We start from the raw sequence: 19,478 nt of genomic DNA on the forward strand, positions 1-19,478 counted from the left end.
AGGATTGACATTTTATATGATACTCGAACTCGTATCTGAATCCGATCCAAAAATTCGAACCGAAGTAGCAAAATACCCGAACGGTTATTGAATTCAGAAAGATTGGATATCTGAACCCAAACTACCGGTAATATCCGAACCCGAACGAGTAATATCCGAACCGAATGGATATCCGAAGATAATCAAATATAAGTATACTTAACCCTATATTTATAGTTTACTTTTCTCATTTTATTCAAAATATTTATATTAATGATGCCTATTGCTCAAAATTAGATAATTGACAAAATCATTTGTTACTCACTTAAAATACATATCAAGTTTTTGTTTCTTGCATTAACAAAATTTGCATCTAAAATTTCAAAACAACAATTAAACTAGTGTCTTTCTATTTTTAAAGTTTTATCTTCAAGCTTATTAATAGTTTAATCTTTTAAAAATTAGAAAGCCAGTTAAGTTTAAAGTATATTTTAAATAAAAAAAACTTAAATAATGAATCATTTATTTATTTTTTGTCAAAATTTAAATATCCGAACCCGACCCAAAATATCCGAACCCGAACATAAAATACCTGAACCCGATCCGAAGTGTAGAAATACTCGAACGCTTTCTATACCTTTATACTGAAATACCTGAAAAATCCTAAATACCCTATACGAACCCGAACGGGTATCTGAACGTCCACCCCTACGATATATGATCATTTGGGACTTTTACCATTTTTAATAATTTATAGTCGTTTTTTAATTCAAAATATAACGTATAGGAAAAAATCTATTTTTTTTATTATATGCTTAATGTGATTTTTAATTTATTTTAATAATATAAAATTAAACAAAAAAATAGAGGATGCAAAAATTGATATCAAATATGTATTATTCATAATCATTAATTTTCATATATATGTTAATCATATTAGGTAATTCCGTAGTTTTTATTTAAAGAAAGAAAAAATATTTTTTTTGTACACTACTAATTAATTTGATAGTTAGTTTAATAAAAAACATAGTAAATATTTATATAGACCGACTTATTTTTATAAGAATTCTAATAATCAATTTATAGGGGATATGCACTATAATTTCTTAGACCAACTCGGCCATATTGACCTCTTTTGTAGATGTTATATTTGTCATTCAACTTTCGTTCTAGAGCACTTGTTTTATGCAAACCACATTTGTTCCTCTGATCTATTTGCTATGCAACTATTGTGTCACCATTAGAAATTTTGGAAGGGTTTAAAAACTTTAGAAAGGTTCTCGTGGATGAGGTTGCCCTAATAAGTTTTTTGAAAGTCTCTAGGTAATTTTAAGTTTATAATTGTTCTCCTATTTTTTTGATCTGTTTGTATTATTATAAAAGTTTTCTGGAAAAAAGAAAGAGAGAACACAAACAATGAATAAAATGCAAGGCGCAACTTCGTAACCATTGGCGAGGCCGATATGATAAGCCTAACCAGGTGTCATTATTTCCTTGGTCATCTTCTGGCCATTAATATCTCATATCCCAAACTAACACTGTTCTTTAACGCACATACACACACCACACAAAATGGCAGGCTTTAATGTTTAGTCTCTAGTTCACGTGAAAAACAGGTTGCATTTGGATACACACCGCAGATTCAATTTTGGTATCATCATATCACATCTATAAGTATATACGACGCATATGTCTATACCTCCCAAACCAAAATGAGATGAGTTTTGGAGTTCGTCTTCTTTTGTTTCTCATACTAACCCTTCCACTTGTTACATCCTCTGGCCGCAACACTCTTTGTGTTTCAGGTTTTACTTCTTTTTAATTAATTTGTCTTCTTCTTCTTCTTCTTCTTTATGTTTTAATTCGTTAAATTATACTAATGTTCTGATTTTGGTTTTAGGTTTGACCAAGGTTGAATTGTTTTTTTTTATTTGTTAGGAATTGGGAAGACAGGGGTAGCAAAAAGATTATTGATGGTGAGCATCGAGGATTATGGTGATCCATCTGCAAACACCAGACACGATCCCAGCGTTCCAACCAATGCAAAGGCTGACACAACACCTTAAAAGTCGTTGATTTTACTTGTGTACTCTATGTTTTTTTTTGGGGTAAAATTGTGTACTCTATGTTGAATATATATGTAATAATATCTGCTTTGAGCGAGTTGTATTACAGTCATCTGAGTAGAAAACACGCAAAATCTTGTGAAAACCATGTAAGATATGTATCAATCCAACACTTTGGGGACAATAAGGCATGGTTTTGGTGTCAACATAAAACATGACATTCTGGCACATAAGCTTTTGAAAAAACCGTATTTTGTGTATATTCTATTCAGCTTAGGGTTTCAGAATCTTCTACCCAGCAATTATTGAGTGTATGTCACGTTTAATTCAGGAAAATCCGCCTCTAGCATCTTTGTCATGGTTACTGCAGTTCCCCTGCGACCAAAATTATTAAGAAAAAGCAGCTATGAACGTGCAGATCCTGCAGTACACATCAGTGTACCACCACAGGTCCACACTTATGCTCAGAGTTACAAAAGGTGTCATTCAACAGGAAATGAAAGTCTGATATGTATCAATAACTGATGCAGCCAAGTATTTCCTAGAAACTTTAAAACGATAAGGAGGCTTCACAATAAGTTTTTGTGAAAACAAGCAAAATCACATTTTCCATATCATATTACAATACATATAATTATAATAAGATTGATGTACATCGATTTTGCAGAAACAGTACATTCGAATCTTTACTAATAGTACAAGAAAAATAATTTATGCATTCATATTTCCCTAAGAACAGGAAACCAATTTTATTTTGAAATCATACAAAAACACTTAAACCCATTAGGACAACTTTAAAGAACTCCAATTCCCCTATATATCCTTCAAACTCATGTCTGAATCACAACTTCTTGTCCCATCATCATTGGGATGTCGTCGATTGCCTTATGTGGCGCCGGCAAGGGCAATGCCACTTTGCTGCCGTCGTAGGCCGAGAGGTGAACTCCAATCGCAGCTCTTCCAGATGGATCCATATTGTTGGACCAGCTTGCATCCCACTCCACCGCTTTTGCGGTCGAGCAAGCCACGGTCGCACCTCCGGGAACAGTTAGCCTTGCCGAGTTCTGCACAATAAAAGCATCTCAAAAGTTGTAAATTTGCTAAACCAAAAAAAAAAAAAAAAGAGTTTCCATTACATCATCTGAATATTAAATAAGAGTATTTTACCTGTGGGAAGAACCTCTCAAAGATCATTCTGTAATAGTAAGCTTCTTTGGTGAGTGGGGTGTTGTGAGGGAAGATAAAAGCAGCGTTCGACATCATCTTGTCATTAACCTAAAAACAAAACATATAAAAAATCAGATCTAGACCAAAATTTAGCTAAACAGAAGAGATATGAGATCTTTTGTGGAATACATTTTCAGCAGCGTGGGCTTTGAGGCCATCGATCCAGCTGTAGCCAACACCATCACTAAACTGCTCTTTCTGTCTGTAGAGAATGTGTTTTGGCAAATAAGGACGTTCTTCATCATCAAAGGCTCTCCTTAGAACCCACTTCTCGATCCTCCCTTCCTCTGGTTTGATCTAATAAATCCCATAATAGAAAAGTTTGTTTAAGCGAGTGTACGTCAGCTTGTGAAAGAAGGTATTTGAGTTTTCGTAGTTACCATCTTGGATTCAGGGTCGAGAGACATAGCGGTGTTGATAAACTCCTTGTCCAGAAAAGGAACACGCGCCTCTAGACCAAAAGCAGAGGTAGCTTTGTTGGCTCTTAAACAATCGTATTTGTGAAGAGCCTTGATCTGCAAGGCATCGCATACATAGAGTTAAAAGATCTTTCCTCTTTGGGTAATGTTTTATTTGTGATTACACTGAATAGATGATACCTTGCGACAAGTTTCTTGGTGAAATTCTTGCTTGTTAGGTGCCTTGTGGAAGTAAAGATACCCTCCAAAGATCTCATCAGAACCTTCACCGGAAAGAACCATCTTAACACCTAGAGACTTGATTTTCCTGGACATCAAGAACATGGGTGTGCTAGCTCTAATTGTCGTCACATCATATGTCTCGACATGGTAGATCACATCCTCAATCGCATCAATCCCGTCTTGCACCGTGAAATGGAACTCATGGTGCACCGTCCCCAAATACTCCGCCACTTCTTTCCCCGCCTTCAAGTCCGGCGAGCCCTACAGGAAAAGGAAAAAAAAAAACAAAACAAAAGGAATATTAATTTTAATATATAAAAAAATCATTGCATCTCATGAAAACGATGTTTTATAAACAGAGTAACTCTGTTCTATATCTTACCTCAAGACCGACACAAAAGGAATGGAGCTGAGGACCCCATCGCTTAGCGGCCTTAGTACCGGCCAAGTGACGGGCAGTGATGGATGCAACAAGAGAAGAATCAAGACCACCAGATAGCAAAACTCCAAATGGGACATCAGTCATCAACCGCTTTATCACAGCCTAAAGAAAAAAAGAAAAAGAAAAACATTTTAATTTCTCACACCACATACAAACAAAAAGAGATCTTTGATTGGTTTCATAGATAAGTTTTCTTAAGTTTTTACCAAAAAAAAAAGAAAAAAAAAAGTTTTCTTACGTCTTCAAAGGCGCTTCTAATTGCGAGAGGCTCATAAGGCGTAGAAGGAACAGATTCATTGAACCAAGGAGGATTGTACCATTGCTTAAACCCTCCTCCTGATTTGCTTGAATACAAATGACCTGGAGGAAAGGCTTCGAAATGCTCACAATCTTCGTGTAAGCCTTTCATCTCGGAAGAGACCCACAGAGATCCATCTAATCCCCAACCAATGTAGAGCGAAGTGACACCAACCGCGTCACGAGCAACCATGAATGAGTTATCTCTTGTGTCCAGCAACACAAAGGAGAAGATTCCATCCAACATGTCCACAAAATTCTCACCATGCTCCTCGTACTATATCACCAACAAACACATCAAACTCGATCAGATCAAGAAATAACAAGTTACTTGGCAAAATGAATTCACACATACCAGGTGAGCTATGACGTCACAATCACTACCGGTGTGGAACTTGTGATTCTTCAAACCCTTTCTCAGCTCCTCATGGTTATAAATCTCTCCGTTCACCTTCCAACAAAACCAACAATAGAAAATTTTCAGCTTCAAAAATATCATAAGAGTCATAATGACTCCATGGATGTAGTTCTTGAAGCGTACCGTGACAACAATGGACTTGTCCTCGTTAAAGAGAGGTTGATCACCGGAAGCAGGATCGATGATAGCAAGACGTTGATGGGCCAAGTAATTGAACCCGTTCTGATATATTCCGCTCCAATCAGGTCCTCTGTGCCTCAATCTATAGCCAAAATATTTTTTCTAAAAATATATTAATATTTTTTTGTATATTCTCCGAAATTCAACCAGCAAAGAAAGTCACGTTTTCTTTTTGTTCAGAGATATTTCACATAAACTATTCAAAAGGGAGACTTTTGATTTTGTCAAGCATCACCTTTCTTTGGGTGTTTTTCAAAACCAACCCACAATTTTTAGTCAAACCCAAAACCAACCTCTTTTTTTTTGTCATTACTATTCATCAATAAAATTTTCATATTATCCCTATGTTTTTGAATTATTCACAAAATTACCATTTTTATTTAATTTTTTATTAATTTCGAAATTAACAAAAAACCAAATACACCCTAACTATTTCTTCTTATTTACAAAAATGCCATCATCATCAATTTTTCCAACCACCATGAACCACCATTTTTGAGCTCTAAAGCCCAAGAATTCAATTTTCAACCACTTTTTTTCTCATTCTAACCCAAAAAACTTCATTTCCTCTCATCTCCTCTACATTTCCATCTAAAAAACTCTCATAACTTTCATTTTCATAATCACAAACTTCATATTTTCGAGTTTCTTCATTAACGAATAGTCAAAGATGTTTCTTTTTGCTCATATTTGGAGTTTGGACGGTTGAAAAAGTTGGAAACGAGCTTTACACAGGAAAAAGTAACTATTTACATGGTTTTCGTTCTTTTTCAGATCTGTGTCGCGACGGTAGACTGTTTTGTATGTCTACGCCTCCGTGGAGACTTACGATGCAGTCTATTTGTCAACGCACGGGTTAGTTTTGCAATTGACTAAACAAATTTTTTTTCTAACGCAGACTTCCCCAGTAGTCTCTGTCTTTACCTTTGACAACAAAAATAAAACTTTCGGTAGACTTACTAAGACGTCTACCTAAAAGCGGTTAGTTTTTCATTTGACCGAAATTTTGACTTTTCAAAATAGACTTCAACGAAAGTCTACAAAATGTAGACTGCCAACAAAGTCTATAAAAGGTCAGTTCTGCATTTGACCAAAACTTTGACTTCGTTGAATAGGTTAGTTTTGTGTTTGACCAAAAAGTTTAAAAAGCAATCAAAAATTTATTAAATTGTAGACTTCATATGCAGTCTTCTTATCTTAGAAAAAAAATGTAGACTGCATATAAAGTCTACTTTTTTTATTTTGGTCAAATGCAAAACCAACCCGTCGGATTTGAGAGTAGACTTCACAAGAAGTCTACACACCCGTAGACGTTCATTTCAATCTACTGATTGGAAGTCAAACTTGGTCAATTGCAAAACTAACCTCTTTCAAAAAAATTCAAACATGTAGACTGCATATGAAGTCTGGTTCTGAAAGTCAAATCTTGGATGAATTCTGGTCAATTGCAAAAACTAACATTTTTAAATTGTAGACTGAAATGAAAGTCTACATGTACAAAATCACAGCTTTTTTTCAACTATAGAAAGCAACCTGTAAAATGGTCAATTGCAAAAACCAACCCAAAGAGTAGATCTATTTGACAGTCTACGTCTGTAAACTGAAACGAACGTCTAGATCTTCAGAGACTGAATATTAAGTCTACATAGAAAAATCTATAAAAATGTGAATTTGTGTATTATTCATTAAGTTTGTTTTAGTTTTTTTTTGTTTGACAGTGTGTGTTAGTTAATCCTAATGGGTTTGAGTGATTTTGAAAATAAAATGTTTTATAATTATGAAAGTGTAATTCATTTGATTTGACAATATTGTTAGCTAATAATTGTAGACGTGTTTGTAAGTCTTCGTTTATAGTTTTATGAAACATGAAATATTTCTTTGCTGATTATGTAAACATGTATTTTTTTGCAGGAAATGGCTCAGATACCTGTTGTATACGGAGAATGGGTGGTGAAAGGCTCTTTGCGGGAGTTTGTGGTCAATAATCGGAAATGAGGGAGAATGTTTCTTATGTCGGGTGGTTTTACACATGGTGAACTTCTTGAAATGGCACTAGAAGATTATGGTCTGGACAAGAAAATCGAGAAGGTGGTGCTAACATATTCCTTACCAGACGTCATTTTACAACAAATGGCTCCGGATACTCCTCCTATGCATGTCACGAATGATAGACATGTGCAGAACTTGATCGAGTTAGCTAAGACACACTTTGTACGCCTTTGTGTATCAAGTCAGAGCCAACTAAAAATTTTTGGTGTTAGATAATAAGTGTAGACGTCTTTGTAAATCTACAAAGGTAGACTGCAGATGAAGTCTACGTTGTAAATTCTATTAAAAGTGCAATTGTGTATTATTCAAAACAAAATCAAAACAAAATCTAAAATCTAACCCTATGAAATCAACCACTAAAAGACATAACATGTTAGAACCTTTTGTTTCTAAACTATGAACATTGTCTAACACATGATAACCAAATTAGTATATATTCTTCAAAATTGTTCAATTATATGAAATTTTAATTTATTTACTTCATATTATCCATTATATTGATGATTAGTTAAAAATATCACAATAATTATTTTTATACATTTTCAAAATTAAATTATTAGATCAAATTAGAGTGTAGACTCCAAAATAAATCTATAAGGTAGACTTCGTAGGAAGTCTATATATATGTAGACTTCTTTTATTACGTGTAGACTTCCGAAGGATAAAAACGTAAAATATATTTCTATTTTTTTGTTTGGTCATAAGGGTTAAATAGTATTTTCACTATCTTTTTAAGTTGACTTTGCATTTGACTGAAAGTGGGGTACACTTTTAGGTTTGACTTGAATATTTAGGTTGTTTTTAGCAAATGTCCCCCTTTCTTTAGCGTTTAACAAAAAAAAAGGCAAGAAAAGGAACATAGTAAAACTATTACCAATATATTTTCCTGTTTTTCTTCTAAGAAATTTACTCTATGTAGTTTCTAAAATAATAATTTTTAAATATAGAGTAACAATCTCTATTATATATAAAAGAAATATAAATGGGTTGAAAGAGTTTTGTCTCTAAATACTACTGGTTCCGTTCTAAAAATTCTACTTTACAAAAATTGTTTTAAATTTACTAATTAATAATAAATTTTAAAGTTCAAAAATATAATTATGGTTATTGAAGTTTTATTGGTTAAAATTTATGGAGAATAGTGGTTACAAGAAATAATGCGTTAGTAATTCAAAAAATTATATATTTTTTAATATGTGTAAAAATTCTAAAACATATATATATTTGAAACATATAGAGTATTATAGAGGCAAATAAAAAGTGGATCAGAGATACTCTAATAATAGTTAAAAATGGTATTAGATCACATCAATCTTCATCATAATAATCTGTAGAAAAAAACATAACATTCTTGATTGTACATTTTGAGGTCTAGCATCAAACTTATCATAATTGGATTTGCCGATTTTACTTTGTTTTTAACGTGACAAACCAATTATTTTTTCCTATTTTCAAGAACCCAAAGAAAAGAAAGAAAAAGCATAGGAAAGCTTTATTACCTGCGAGAAAGCTCAAGAACACGTACTCTCTTGGCCTGAGAATCGTCGGAACATCCTAAAAGGGCAAGTATTCCACACATGTTTGTTGTTTGGTCGCGAAATATTTAAATTGGTTTTGCTTGTTTGATGTCTTGTTCCCTGGACCGATGGCTCTATTTATAGAGTTAGAGCGGCGCCGTGATGTCGCGTTTCGTGCGAATGGGTCATTTGTGGGGCCATTTTAATTTTTACCGGATAAGAACCGGATAGCTCTGACCAGCTGTTGCCACGTGATATCTTTTTTACCAATTTGGTATTCTTTCTCTTTCGCCGGTTTCTTTTTTCCAATTTTATGGTAAGATAGCTCCGGTTTAGGTTTATCCGGCTGAGTCAGCCACTGGATATGACGGTGGAAAATATTTTAAATCTATTCAGATTGATTTGCAGTCGTATACGTGGTATGAGGACAATGGTTTATCGTAGATAACCATTTTGCTATCTTAAAAAGGACCTATCCGCAAAACCGTACAGATTTGTTTTCATTTTTATACATTTGAAAATTTTATTTGTATTTCATTAAAGGTGAATATTCTTAACATTAGTCATATTTATAAATATTTATGGTTTTTCAAATAAAATAATGTTATAGTCAACATATATGATTTTTCTTTTTCATTTTCTTCTTCCATTTTTCTAGATAGCTTGATGATTTTTAAAATCATATATTTGTTTGCTCTTACTCATAAAGCTTTATAGTATGTATTTAAAATTATTTTTCAAAAACACAAACGTATACCACAAAATAAAATTACACCCTCTATTCATAAATTTATATCAAAAACTAAATTATGCAGTTATAACAAAAATTAAAACTAAAAGTTTAATAAAATATTCAGATATAAATTTCAATTATCTTAATTAAAATAGTATAGGGATGGGATATAATTATTTCCAATTCAAAAATTTTAGCAGTCCTAAAAACAAAACAAAAATTATAATTTCTATTAAAATAATTTTGTTAAAGAAAATTTATTCCGCTCTATTATTGTTTATTCATTGAGCTTGACCCGTGATCGTCTGAATATTTCTTTTCACTTTAATTTGTTTTTATACTATATATTTGTAAATTTTAATGTATTAACTAATTGTTAATATAACATTTAAAACATAAAAATTTTATTTATTACTTTGAATAATTATTATTTTGTGAGTTTAATCGTGTATCATCTCACAATGTATCATATAAGCAAATCTAATAATTATATCTAATTGGACTTATATATATTAAAACATTATACCAATGAGTTATGAATATATTATTTTATATTTTAATTTATATAATTATAAATTGATTATGATGTGTGTTTTTAATTGATTATTTATTACTAATAAATATTGAAAATATTTACTATGTTAATAAAAAATATATTAGGAAATAAATTGAGAAATCTATTTTGGTTAACATTCGATTCAAAAAATCTATTATTTAAATTAAGAAAGACATTAGATGATTAAATCAATTATTTAAATTAAGAAAAAAATATACTTAAATATATGTTCATAAATATTTTAGTGGCATTTTACTGTAAGAAAATGGTAAAACTAAGGAGAATTTCTATTTTGTACTTTTATTTTAATAATATAGATATAAATAAAATTCAGATGAAAATTGCTTTAAAAATAAAATTAGATTTTGATACGTTTTTAAAGAATGGAAATGTTTTCTAGCAATATCTAATTTACGAAATCAAAAAGTTTTAATATCTTTATTTAATTATATTCCTAAAATATAATTATTTTATTTTATATTTATATTATATAAGATATTACTTAATTACAATTTTAATTATTCCAACCCTTATTTAACTAATGAGTCTCAGTTAGTTAGTCTTGGCCCAATTCCAAGTCCTGCAACAACAATAGAAGTCAGTTAAAGTTTATACGAAGCCTAATGCAATAAAGAAAAATTTATCATTAAAATTTACGGAGATAGGAAAAGTCTAGTAGTATAAATAGGGACTTAAGTCATTGTTAATCATTAAAGGTCTTTGCGATAGAGAGATATATAAGTCAAGAGTTAGAGTCTTTTGTCTAGAGATCAAAAGCTTTCTATTTTTTGAGATAAAAATTTGGTTTCAGATACTAATAAAGAAAATATGTTCTGGTTCACATTTATTCTAAGTTTAAAGTTAGAAGTCAAGGTTAATCCTTACAAATGATATGAGAGCCAGGTTATGATTACGGGTGGTTTAACTGGAATGCCTACGCCAAGGATTGACGTGGATAGGTGCGATGGAACATGAGATTTCTCGCTATGGAAGGTTCGGATGATGGCTCACTTTGGTGTCCTAGGACTAAAGGATTTCTTATCTGATGAGAGGCTTCTAATGGATTCACCGGTCACCAAGGAAGAAGGAGATGATACTTTGAAGGACACGGAGAAAGAAAAATCAGGAAGCATTCCGAAAGATCCCATTAAGCTCAGAAAATTAGAAAAAGCAAAAGATCTCACTGTGGTAAACGTTGGAAACAAAGTTTTAAGGAACATCAGCCACTGTGAAATGGCTTCTGCAATGTGGGCAGCTCTCAACACGATGTACACGGAGACATCCTTGCCAAATCGTATCTACTTGCACAACAAGTTCTATACGTTCAAGATGAACGATTATAAGAGCATAGATACAAACGTGGATGACTTCCTAAAGCTAGTAGCAGACTTAAAAAACATTAACGTGGAAGTTGATAAAGCAGTTCAAGCTATTCTATTACTAAATTCAATGCCTCAATGATATGATCAACTCAAGGAGACCCTCAAGTACGGTCGAGACATTCTCAAATCAACGAAGTAACAGGGCCTGCACTATCTAAGGAGAGAGATTTATTGGAAAGGCAAACTCAATAAGTCTCAAGATGATGTTGGCGATAGAGGAAGGTCGTCAAACCGGTCCAACAAAGCAGAAAACAAGAATGATAAAAGAACGGTCTAAGAGCAAGTACAGAAGATCCAAATCAAGACCAAAATATGCCAAAAACAATAAGGGTTGTTTCATATGTGGTAATGAAGGACATTGGAAGCGGGAATGTCCAGAAAAGTATTCCTACAAATCCGCCAATGTAGCTTAGGAACCGAAACAACCCTTAGTACTAACCGTAAGTCCTAGTGACACAAAAGAAGAATGGGTAATGTACTCTGGATGCTCTTTCCATATACTCCAAACAAAGATGTCTTGTTTGACTTAGAAGAATTCGAAGGGGGAAGGGTTCTAATGGAAAATAACATGCATTGTGATGTAAAAGGTATTGGTAAGATACGGATCGTGAGACCTGATGGAACCGTAGTGGTTCTCACAGATGTGAGGTACATGCCGACTATGAGCCGGAACTTGATATCTTACGGGATACTCGAACGATCAGGATGCCAATATGAAGGGAAATACATTATGATCAGGTTCTACAAAGACGGTAAGGAGATCATATCAGAGAAGTTCAACAAAGCCTTATATTACCTACAAGGGACAGTGTCTAAATGAAAAGCTTACATGTCAAAGGATGATGTAGATAAGACATATATATGGCATTCTCGTTTATGCCATATGAGTTTGAAGAATCTGAATGTCCTGATAGAAAAAGGATATGTAACGAAGAAGGAAGTGGACAAACTTGAGTTCTGTGAGACGTGTGTCCTAGTAAAATCTCACAAGCAAAGCTTTCCCACTGGGAAGCATACCACTAAATAAATTCTCAAGTACATACATTCAGATTTATGGGGAGCCCCATTGACTCCAGAAAGTCTAGCTGGAAAAAAGTACTTTATAAGCTTCATAGATGATTTTTCACGCAAAGTTTGGATTTACTTTCTTAAAACGTAAGATGAAGCCTTCAGCAAATTCAAAGAATGGAAAGAAGCCGTGGAAAATCAAACAAGGAAGAAAATATAGTGTCTTAACGGGTAATTGTCTTGAGTTTTGTAATCAGTAGTTGGATAAACTATGAAAAGATTCAGGCATTAAGAGACACAAGACTTGTATGTATACTCCACAATAGAACAGAGTTTTAGAACGAATGAACATGAAAATTATGGACAAGATTTGGTGCATGCTCGTGGAGACATGGTTAGGGCAAGAATTCTGGGCCGAAGCTGCTTCAGCGGCCACATATGTGATCAATCGATCTCCTAACTCTGTGATTGATTATTCACTGCCTGAAGAGAGATGGACAGGTACTAAGTGCGACTTAAGAAACCTTAAAAGGTTCGGTTGTTCTGTTTTTGTACATAAGATTCAAGAAGAGACGAGTCCAAGGGCCATAAAAGGTGTTTTTATGGGATATCCGTTCGGAAATAAGAGCTATCGCGTGTGGGTACCAGAAAGTCGTTAATGCGACACAAGTAGGAATGTCGTGTTTAATGAAGAAGAACTCTACAAACACACAATACATAATCTTAAGAGAGGTGCCAAATTTGAAAACATGGAGAATAACACAAAGGAAAAGAGAATGAGGCGAATGGCGTTCAATGAAAATTTGATAGAATGACCAACTCCATCAAAGGAAGATGACGAGGAGTTAACAGCTCCATGTAGAGTATCTATCATACCTGAAACGTCTAATATCCCGTAAGACAGCATGACCAGAAAAGAAGACGAAACCGTTTCAGACATAGAAACAAGTATCGATGATTACATGATGGCAAGGGACCGAGTTAGAAGGAAAATAAACCCACCATCAAGATTCGAAGACACATATTTCGTCGCCTATGCATTAGCAGCAGCAGATGAGATAGAAATAGAAGAACCAAAGACCTTCACTGAAGCTATGACGAGTAAGAAACAAAAACTATGGAAAAATGGAGCAGATGAAGAGATGGACTCACTCCAACAAAATCGTACATGGATCTTGATTGAGAAACTTGAGAATGCAAAACTCGTAGGATGCAAGTGGATTTTCAAGATAAAACTTGGGATACCAGGAGTAGGAAAACCGAGATATAAGGTGAGATTGGTGGCTCAAGGTTTCTCACCACTAGAAGGGATTGATTAAAACGTCTCTGATGGTGAAACATGTATCAATTTTCATAATGCTCTCAATTGTGGTTAACAACGACTACAAGCTTGATCAAATGGACGTGAAGACAACGACTACTTGTATCGATTTACCCACTTTTAGCCATGGTATATTAGTGTCTTAGAGTATATTATATGGGTTTGGAGTATGTTTTAGAGTTTTTTCAGGTCCATGTACGTTTTGGAGAACTTTGGTGATTTTAGAGCATTTTGGAGACTTTTGAAGTGCAAAACTGCACTAACGCGTCAGATGTTTAGATATGGATGGAGGCATTCCCATTGTGCGATTGAGTCGATATTTTGCCACAAGATATAGCTTTGAGTTAGCTTTCCAATGCCACCGGTTTGAGGTCAATCCAACAGTTAGATCAGAAGTAATGCCCGTTTTACTGAAGAGTGGTACATATGCCTCACGAGACGGAGTTGTCGAGGAGATGAAGGAATGTCGATCGACGGTGCACCCTTAGTGTCGATCGACGGTGATGCCAAAATGTGGGCCAAGCCTATTTAATGACTAACTTAAGTCCACAAGTTACCAGAATATCCCTGGACGATTCAGGACCCTATTTATGTGTTTTCAAAGGCATTGTTGACGACTACACTTTCTTTACTACATTTTTCTTGTTATAGGTTTGGAGAGAAGATCAATTCTCCTTCAGAGATTGATTGGAACTCCATTGGTTTTACCGTTGCTTTTTTTATCTATTATATTATTCAGACCATGATTTGTTTTATTGCTTGCATGTCTGAGTAATCACCCTGTTAGATTTAGGGATATCATGAGCTTAATGTCAAACTGAATATATTAGGATTATTTACTGATTTATACACCATGGTAGCTTGTAATATTAGTTCTGGAATATTTGGAAAAGCACGACAGTGTGACTGATTGTTTGAACCTAGAATCATAGGATAAGCGAGAGGCACGAAAGTGCAATTGATTAACGAAACCCGAACCCTGAGTGAATTAGATATCTAGGCACATACGAGAGTTGGTCTAGATCTAATTAAACATTATTGATATGTGCGATAATGCTTAACCGGTTGCATCGATCGATACTCATTTTTTGTTTGCATGCGATGGATGGAACATAGTATTTAGATATCTGATTAGTAATTGCATGCCGAAGCTAGATTACTTGCTAATGAATTCAAGTTCTAGAATTAAACCTATAAAACCCTTTGCATCCTTGATTGTAGTTTTGAATCTCTTGATTGATAGATTCCTAGGTCTAGCGCTTTAACCTTATTGTTTACAAACCTCAGTCAACCAATCGAACAACTGCCTTGCTCACCTTGCTTTCATTTATTTACTGTTTTATAAACTGTTTGCCTAGCTTAACCTTGATTTCTAAAGTCTATTTCGTGCCCTAGCTCTTTGTGGATTCGATCCCTAATTACTACAATTGAACCTCTTATATAAGAGAGTAAAATCACTCCTTAGGATAATTTGAGTGAAATCATTACGCAACAGACTTTAACAGAAGAAGGTCAGTTACTGGATACATATTTAAAGTTTGGGGAAACAGGATAAGCTGAAAATCAAGATTACAAGACATAGTAGCTCTTTCGACAACCGAAGCTAAGTACATGGCTTTAAAAGCGGCTGCGAAAGAAGCGTTATGGCTAAGAAGATTATGCAAAGACCTATGATTCGAGGAAGAAAGTGTCAAGACTAATTCTGGTTCACAAAGAGCTATAGCCCTAGCAAATAATCATGTTCATCACGAACGAACTAAGCACATTAACACTAAATATCATTTCATCAGAAATGTGGTCGAAGATGGCAGTGTTACTCTATCTAAAATCCATACTAGCAAGAACCCATCAGACTTTCTAACTAAGGCTTTACCAGGGAAAAAAATTGATCTCTGTTGTGAAGTCTTCAAAATAGCCTAAGAAACCGGCACGGCAGGTAACTTCGTTATCGATTCACCTTGCATAAGAAGAAGTAATAAGGTTAGAGCAATCATATTACTTCTCATCGATAACAAGGAAGCTCAATAGGTACAAGGAAGTGACCTGCTAGGAAGATGCAAGGCAAGGAGTTCTAAAGCTAGAAGGTCTCAGCTTAAGGTAGAGTAAGTTGGGATAGACCAAAACAGGAAACCGGAATGACTAACTGAAACAAGGTGACTAAAGACATTAGAGAAAACGTCTTAAACATCAAAGCAAAAAGTAGAAGGGAGACGGGTACCTCAAGCGGTAACAAGGAGGCTCAATGGGTCGTTTTTTACAACGGAGGAGGCGCATATGGTTTCGCTGAAAAAGCTGAAAGAAGATCGGAAAATTGAGAAGTTACCAAAGAGATTTTACTATCTTAACATGATAAAGACAGGAGAAGCAAGAAGATTACAGCTCAAAGTTGAAGAATGAAAGAACGCTAACCGGAAAATGGGATGTCAGATTTCCGGTGAAGTTTCTCTCATTTCCGCCGGTTTGAGAGAATCACTTTCTCAAGCGAAAGAAGAAGTCGTGATCTTCTTTTATGATGAACAAGGATCTAAGTGAGATACGGCACCGAAGAAACATCGGTGTTGGGTTCAAGAAACTGAGTTACGGAGGAGCTAAGTCGAATCTCCTCAAGAAGTGAGGCAAAGTGGAAGATCGAAGACCCTTGACGAAGGATCTGATCGGTTAAGGCCATCGTCGCGAGGAATCGATGTCAACGCAACCGTCATCGTCCATGGAAGAAGGGGACGGGGAGCTCGAGACGTCTTCGGTGATAACAAATGAGAGAAAAGAAGTTGAAGTAATTAAGACCCAAGGTAGAGTTTGTTGAGCTAATGGGCCTCAATTAGTTAGTCTTGGCCCAACTCCAAGTCCTGCAACAACAAAAGAAGTCGATTTAAGTTTATACGAAGCCTAATGCAATAAGAAAAACTTTATCATAAGAATTATGGATGGAGATATGAAAAGTCTAGTAGTATAAATAGAAACCTAAGTCATTGTTAGTCCTTGCGGGTCTTTGCAATAGAGAGATATATAAGTCAAGAGTTAGAGTCTTTTGTCTAGAGATCAAAAGTTTTCTATTGTTTGAGATACAAGTTTGGTTTCAGATTCTAATAAAGGGAATACGTTTTGGTTCATATTCATTCTAAGTTTAAAGTTCAAGGTCAAGTTTAATCCTTACAACCCTTTTGTAATGAATTTGAATAAAATATCTCTAATCTATTTGATTAATTGTGTTATATTTTGATAATGTTTAATTATTTTATTTGATGTCAATCTATTGACTCTAACATTTTATTTGTAGATAATATTTTATTTAATATGAAATCTTATTTAAATTAAAATAAAGATAATTTAGTTTTAATGAAATATAAATAAAATCATTTGACTAATTTAATTGATTTCATATTAAATGAAACTTTTTTGTAGTATCTAAATTTGCGAATATAGTTATACTTTTCTTTATTTTTAAATTATTTGAATGTTTTAGTCAATTATTTGATTTATCAAATAATTTAAAAGTGTAATAATAAAAGCTATAAAAAATATGGGACTTAACGTTTTATAAGACATAAGATTGATTATTTTGTTGCTTAGAAACATTTTTTGTCATCAACATAAATAGACTCTAATAAGATTTTGTAAACCACTTTGGTAACTCTGCATCTATATGAACGATGAAAGATGATTGTTTCCAGGTACTGCACGCAAGACTATCCACGTTTGTATTTTTGTGGTCTAAGTATATGAATAAGCTCCGAGTGTTGAAAACTTCCTTTTATGATCTTGATGTCTTCCAAATAGGTTGCAAAGATAGGTCATTCTTCTTGTTCTTAAACTATCTTCATTAATTAAAAACAATTTGTTGTAAATGTGACGTAAAGTTTCATAAATTTCTCATGCATTCCATTGACTATATGAGGGCTTCTATCTCCGAATGTAGGGATGAGAGACTTGATCTCGTATTCCTTGATTCTATCAGTCCATCAAAGCCTTTTAGTGTATTGTACCAATCATGTCTCAAGAAAATATCTTCATCTTTTCATGATCCATCCGTAAAACACCAGCGTCCCGGTATTGACGGTAATCATGTCCCTTCTATCTCCATATAATGGGTTATTCTTGCCACAGCCCAAAGTTATGATTCAGTTTTCATCAAAATTAAAGTATTTTTAGGGTTCATATCAATATAAAACTTTGTTGTTTCATCCTTTAAATATACCATAAAATTTATGCAAATTGATGATTTTCCATATGCGGAAAAGTCTTCCAATACAAATCTCTATAATATTATTTGAGAAGTCAGTTTATATTTTTGTGTTTCTAAGTATATGAATAAGTTCCGAGTGGTGAAAACTTCATCTTATGATTTTGATGTCTTCCAAATAGGTTGCAAAGGTATGTCATTATTTTTGTGCTTAAACTATCTTCATTAATTGAAAACAATCTGTTGTAAATGTGATTTGAAGTTTTCATAAATTTCTCATGCATTCTATTGACTATATGAGGGCTTCTATCTCCGAATGTAGGTATGTGAGGCTTGATCTCGGATTCCTTGATCCCATCAGTCCATCAAAACCTTCTAGCGTATTGTACCAATCTGGTCTCAAGAAAATATCTTGATTTTTCCATGATCCATCCATAAAACACCAGCGTCCCGGTATTGATGATAATCATGTCCCTCCCATCTCCCTATAATGGGTTATTTTTTTGTGTGATTGAAGCATGTGCCACATCCCAAAGTTATGATTCAGTTTTCACCAAAATTAAAGTATTTCTTGGGTTCATAACAATATTATTGAAAACTTTGTTGTTTTGTCCTTTAAATATACAATAACATTTATGCAAATTAATGATTTTCCATACGCGGAAAAACCCTCCAATACAAATAATTCATATTTACGAAGACAAATTGAAAAGGGAAAATGTTTGGATTATTCATGATATTTTATTAAAATATAGAAAATAATATAATGTTGTTTGTAGAAGTATTTAGTATTATTAATGATATTTTATGGAATATAACACATAATTAAAAGCTAGGTCTAAACTATGCTCTTATTTTAATAATATAGATGCACATATCTATTTTCTACAATTTTGTTTGGCCAATTTTTTTCTACCGCGGAGGGGCTTTCTTTAACTAAACTAATTTCCTAAATAAATAGGAATTTAGAAGGAAAAAAATTAATACCCAAAGTTAGTTAAAAGAAGGACTACTTGAAAAAAATATTTCTCAATTGAAATATTAGTAGTAAGTGAAATAGATTACTTAAAATATATCTCTAAGGAATAGTGATAGCATATATGTGAAAAATGTTATTTTGATAAAGTGATAGAAAAATAGCTATAAATAGTAAAAAAATTGTAAAATTCTCCAAAAATGACAAAGTTATCACAAATGAAAATAGATGAATTAGTTTGCATTCATAATTTCACAAAAAAAAAATATTTATATGCTTTTGAGATTAGACATGTGTTATGGACTTGGTCACGATTATAACCGAAATTGGGAGATTGGATGATATGAGATTATGAGGCTTCACAAAATAAGCAAAACCGAAGTAGTCGAGTATATCTATAAGTAATATTATATGTATAACTATCTACTTTATAATGTACATGTGTATTCCATGTGTAGACATTGCACATGCCTCCCACGTTGCTACAACGTGCAAGGTTGTGAAGA

The 19,478-nt window shown here is 33.5% G+C and overlaps 2 protein-coding genes and 1 long non-coding RNA gene across 3 annotated transcripts; 1 reads left to right on the forward strand and 2 right to left on the reverse strand.

Annotated features, from left to right (window-relative positions):
* The first annotated feature begins 1,514 nt into the window (after window positions 1-1,514).
* Window positions 1,515-2,236, forward strand: LOC106352724 (protein PSY2). Its single transcript, XM_013792360.3, has 2 exons — window positions 1,515-1,784; window positions 1,918-2,236. Exons 1-2 carry the CDS (start codon window positions 1,697-1,699, stop codon window positions 2,043-2,045), a joined length of 216 nt encoding a protein of 71 aa, XP_013647814.1. The 5' UTR covers window positions 1,515-1,696; the 3' UTR covers window positions 2,046-2,236.
* A 474-nt stretch (window positions 2,237-2,710) lies between these two features.
* LOC106355468 (asparagine synthetase [glutamine-hydrolyzing]-like) lies at window positions 2,711-8,997 on the reverse strand. The gene is made up of 10 exons (XM_013795413.3): window positions 8,799-8,997; window positions 5,194-5,332; window positions 5,008-5,103; window positions 4,594-4,929; window positions 4,296-4,457; window positions 3,872-4,174; window positions 3,653-3,787; window positions 3,402-3,569; window positions 3,213-3,320; window positions 2,711-3,109 (listed from the first exon to the last, which is right to left on the reverse strand). Exons 1-10 carry the CDS (start codon window positions 8,876-8,878, stop codon window positions 2,876-2,878), a joined length of 1,761 nt encoding a protein of 586 aa, XP_013650867.2. The 5' UTR covers window positions 8,879-8,997; the 3' UTR covers window positions 2,711-2,875.
* A 6,358-nt stretch (window positions 8,998-15,355) lies between these two features.
* LOC125583589 lies at window positions 15,356-19,478 on the reverse strand. Its single transcript, XR_007320621.1, has 3 exons — window positions 16,226-19,478; window positions 16,035-16,108; window positions 15,356-15,959 (listed from the first exon to the last, which is right to left on the reverse strand). It is a non-coding gene; the product is annotated as an uncharacterized LOC125583589 (long non-coding RNA).

The sequence above is a fragment of the Brassica napus genome, chromosome C3, assembly GCF_020379485.1.
Source record: "Brassica napus cultivar Da-Ae chromosome C3, Da-Ae, whole genome shotgun sequence".
Taxonomy (NCBI): domain Eukaryota; kingdom Viridiplantae; phylum Streptophyta; class Magnoliopsida; order Brassicales; family Brassicaceae; genus Brassica; species Brassica napus.

Excerpts from the sequence above, each read along its gene's own strand:
- LOC106352724 (XM_013792360.3), top strand. The coding sequence starts at position 1,697 with ATGAGTTTTGGAGTTCGTCTTCTTTTGTTTCTCATACTAACCCTTCCA. Across the intron at positions 1,785-1,917 it reads CAACACTCTTTGTGTTTCAG|GAATTGGGAAGACAGGGGTA; the intron begins GTTTTACTTCTT and ends TTTATTTGTTAG.
- LOC106355468 (XM_013795413.3), bottom strand. The coding sequence starts at position 8,878 with ATGTGTGGAATACTTGCCCTTTTAGGATGTTCCGACGATTCTCAGGCC. Across the intron at positions 4,930-5,007 it reads GTGACGTCATAGCTCACCTG|TACGAGGAGCATGGTGAGAA; the intron begins GTATGTGTGAAT and ends TTGGTGATATAG. Across the intron at positions 3,570-3,652 it reads TCGACCCTGAATCCAAGATG|ATCAAACCAGAGGAAGGGAG; the intron begins GTAACTACGAAA and ends GGGATTTATTAG.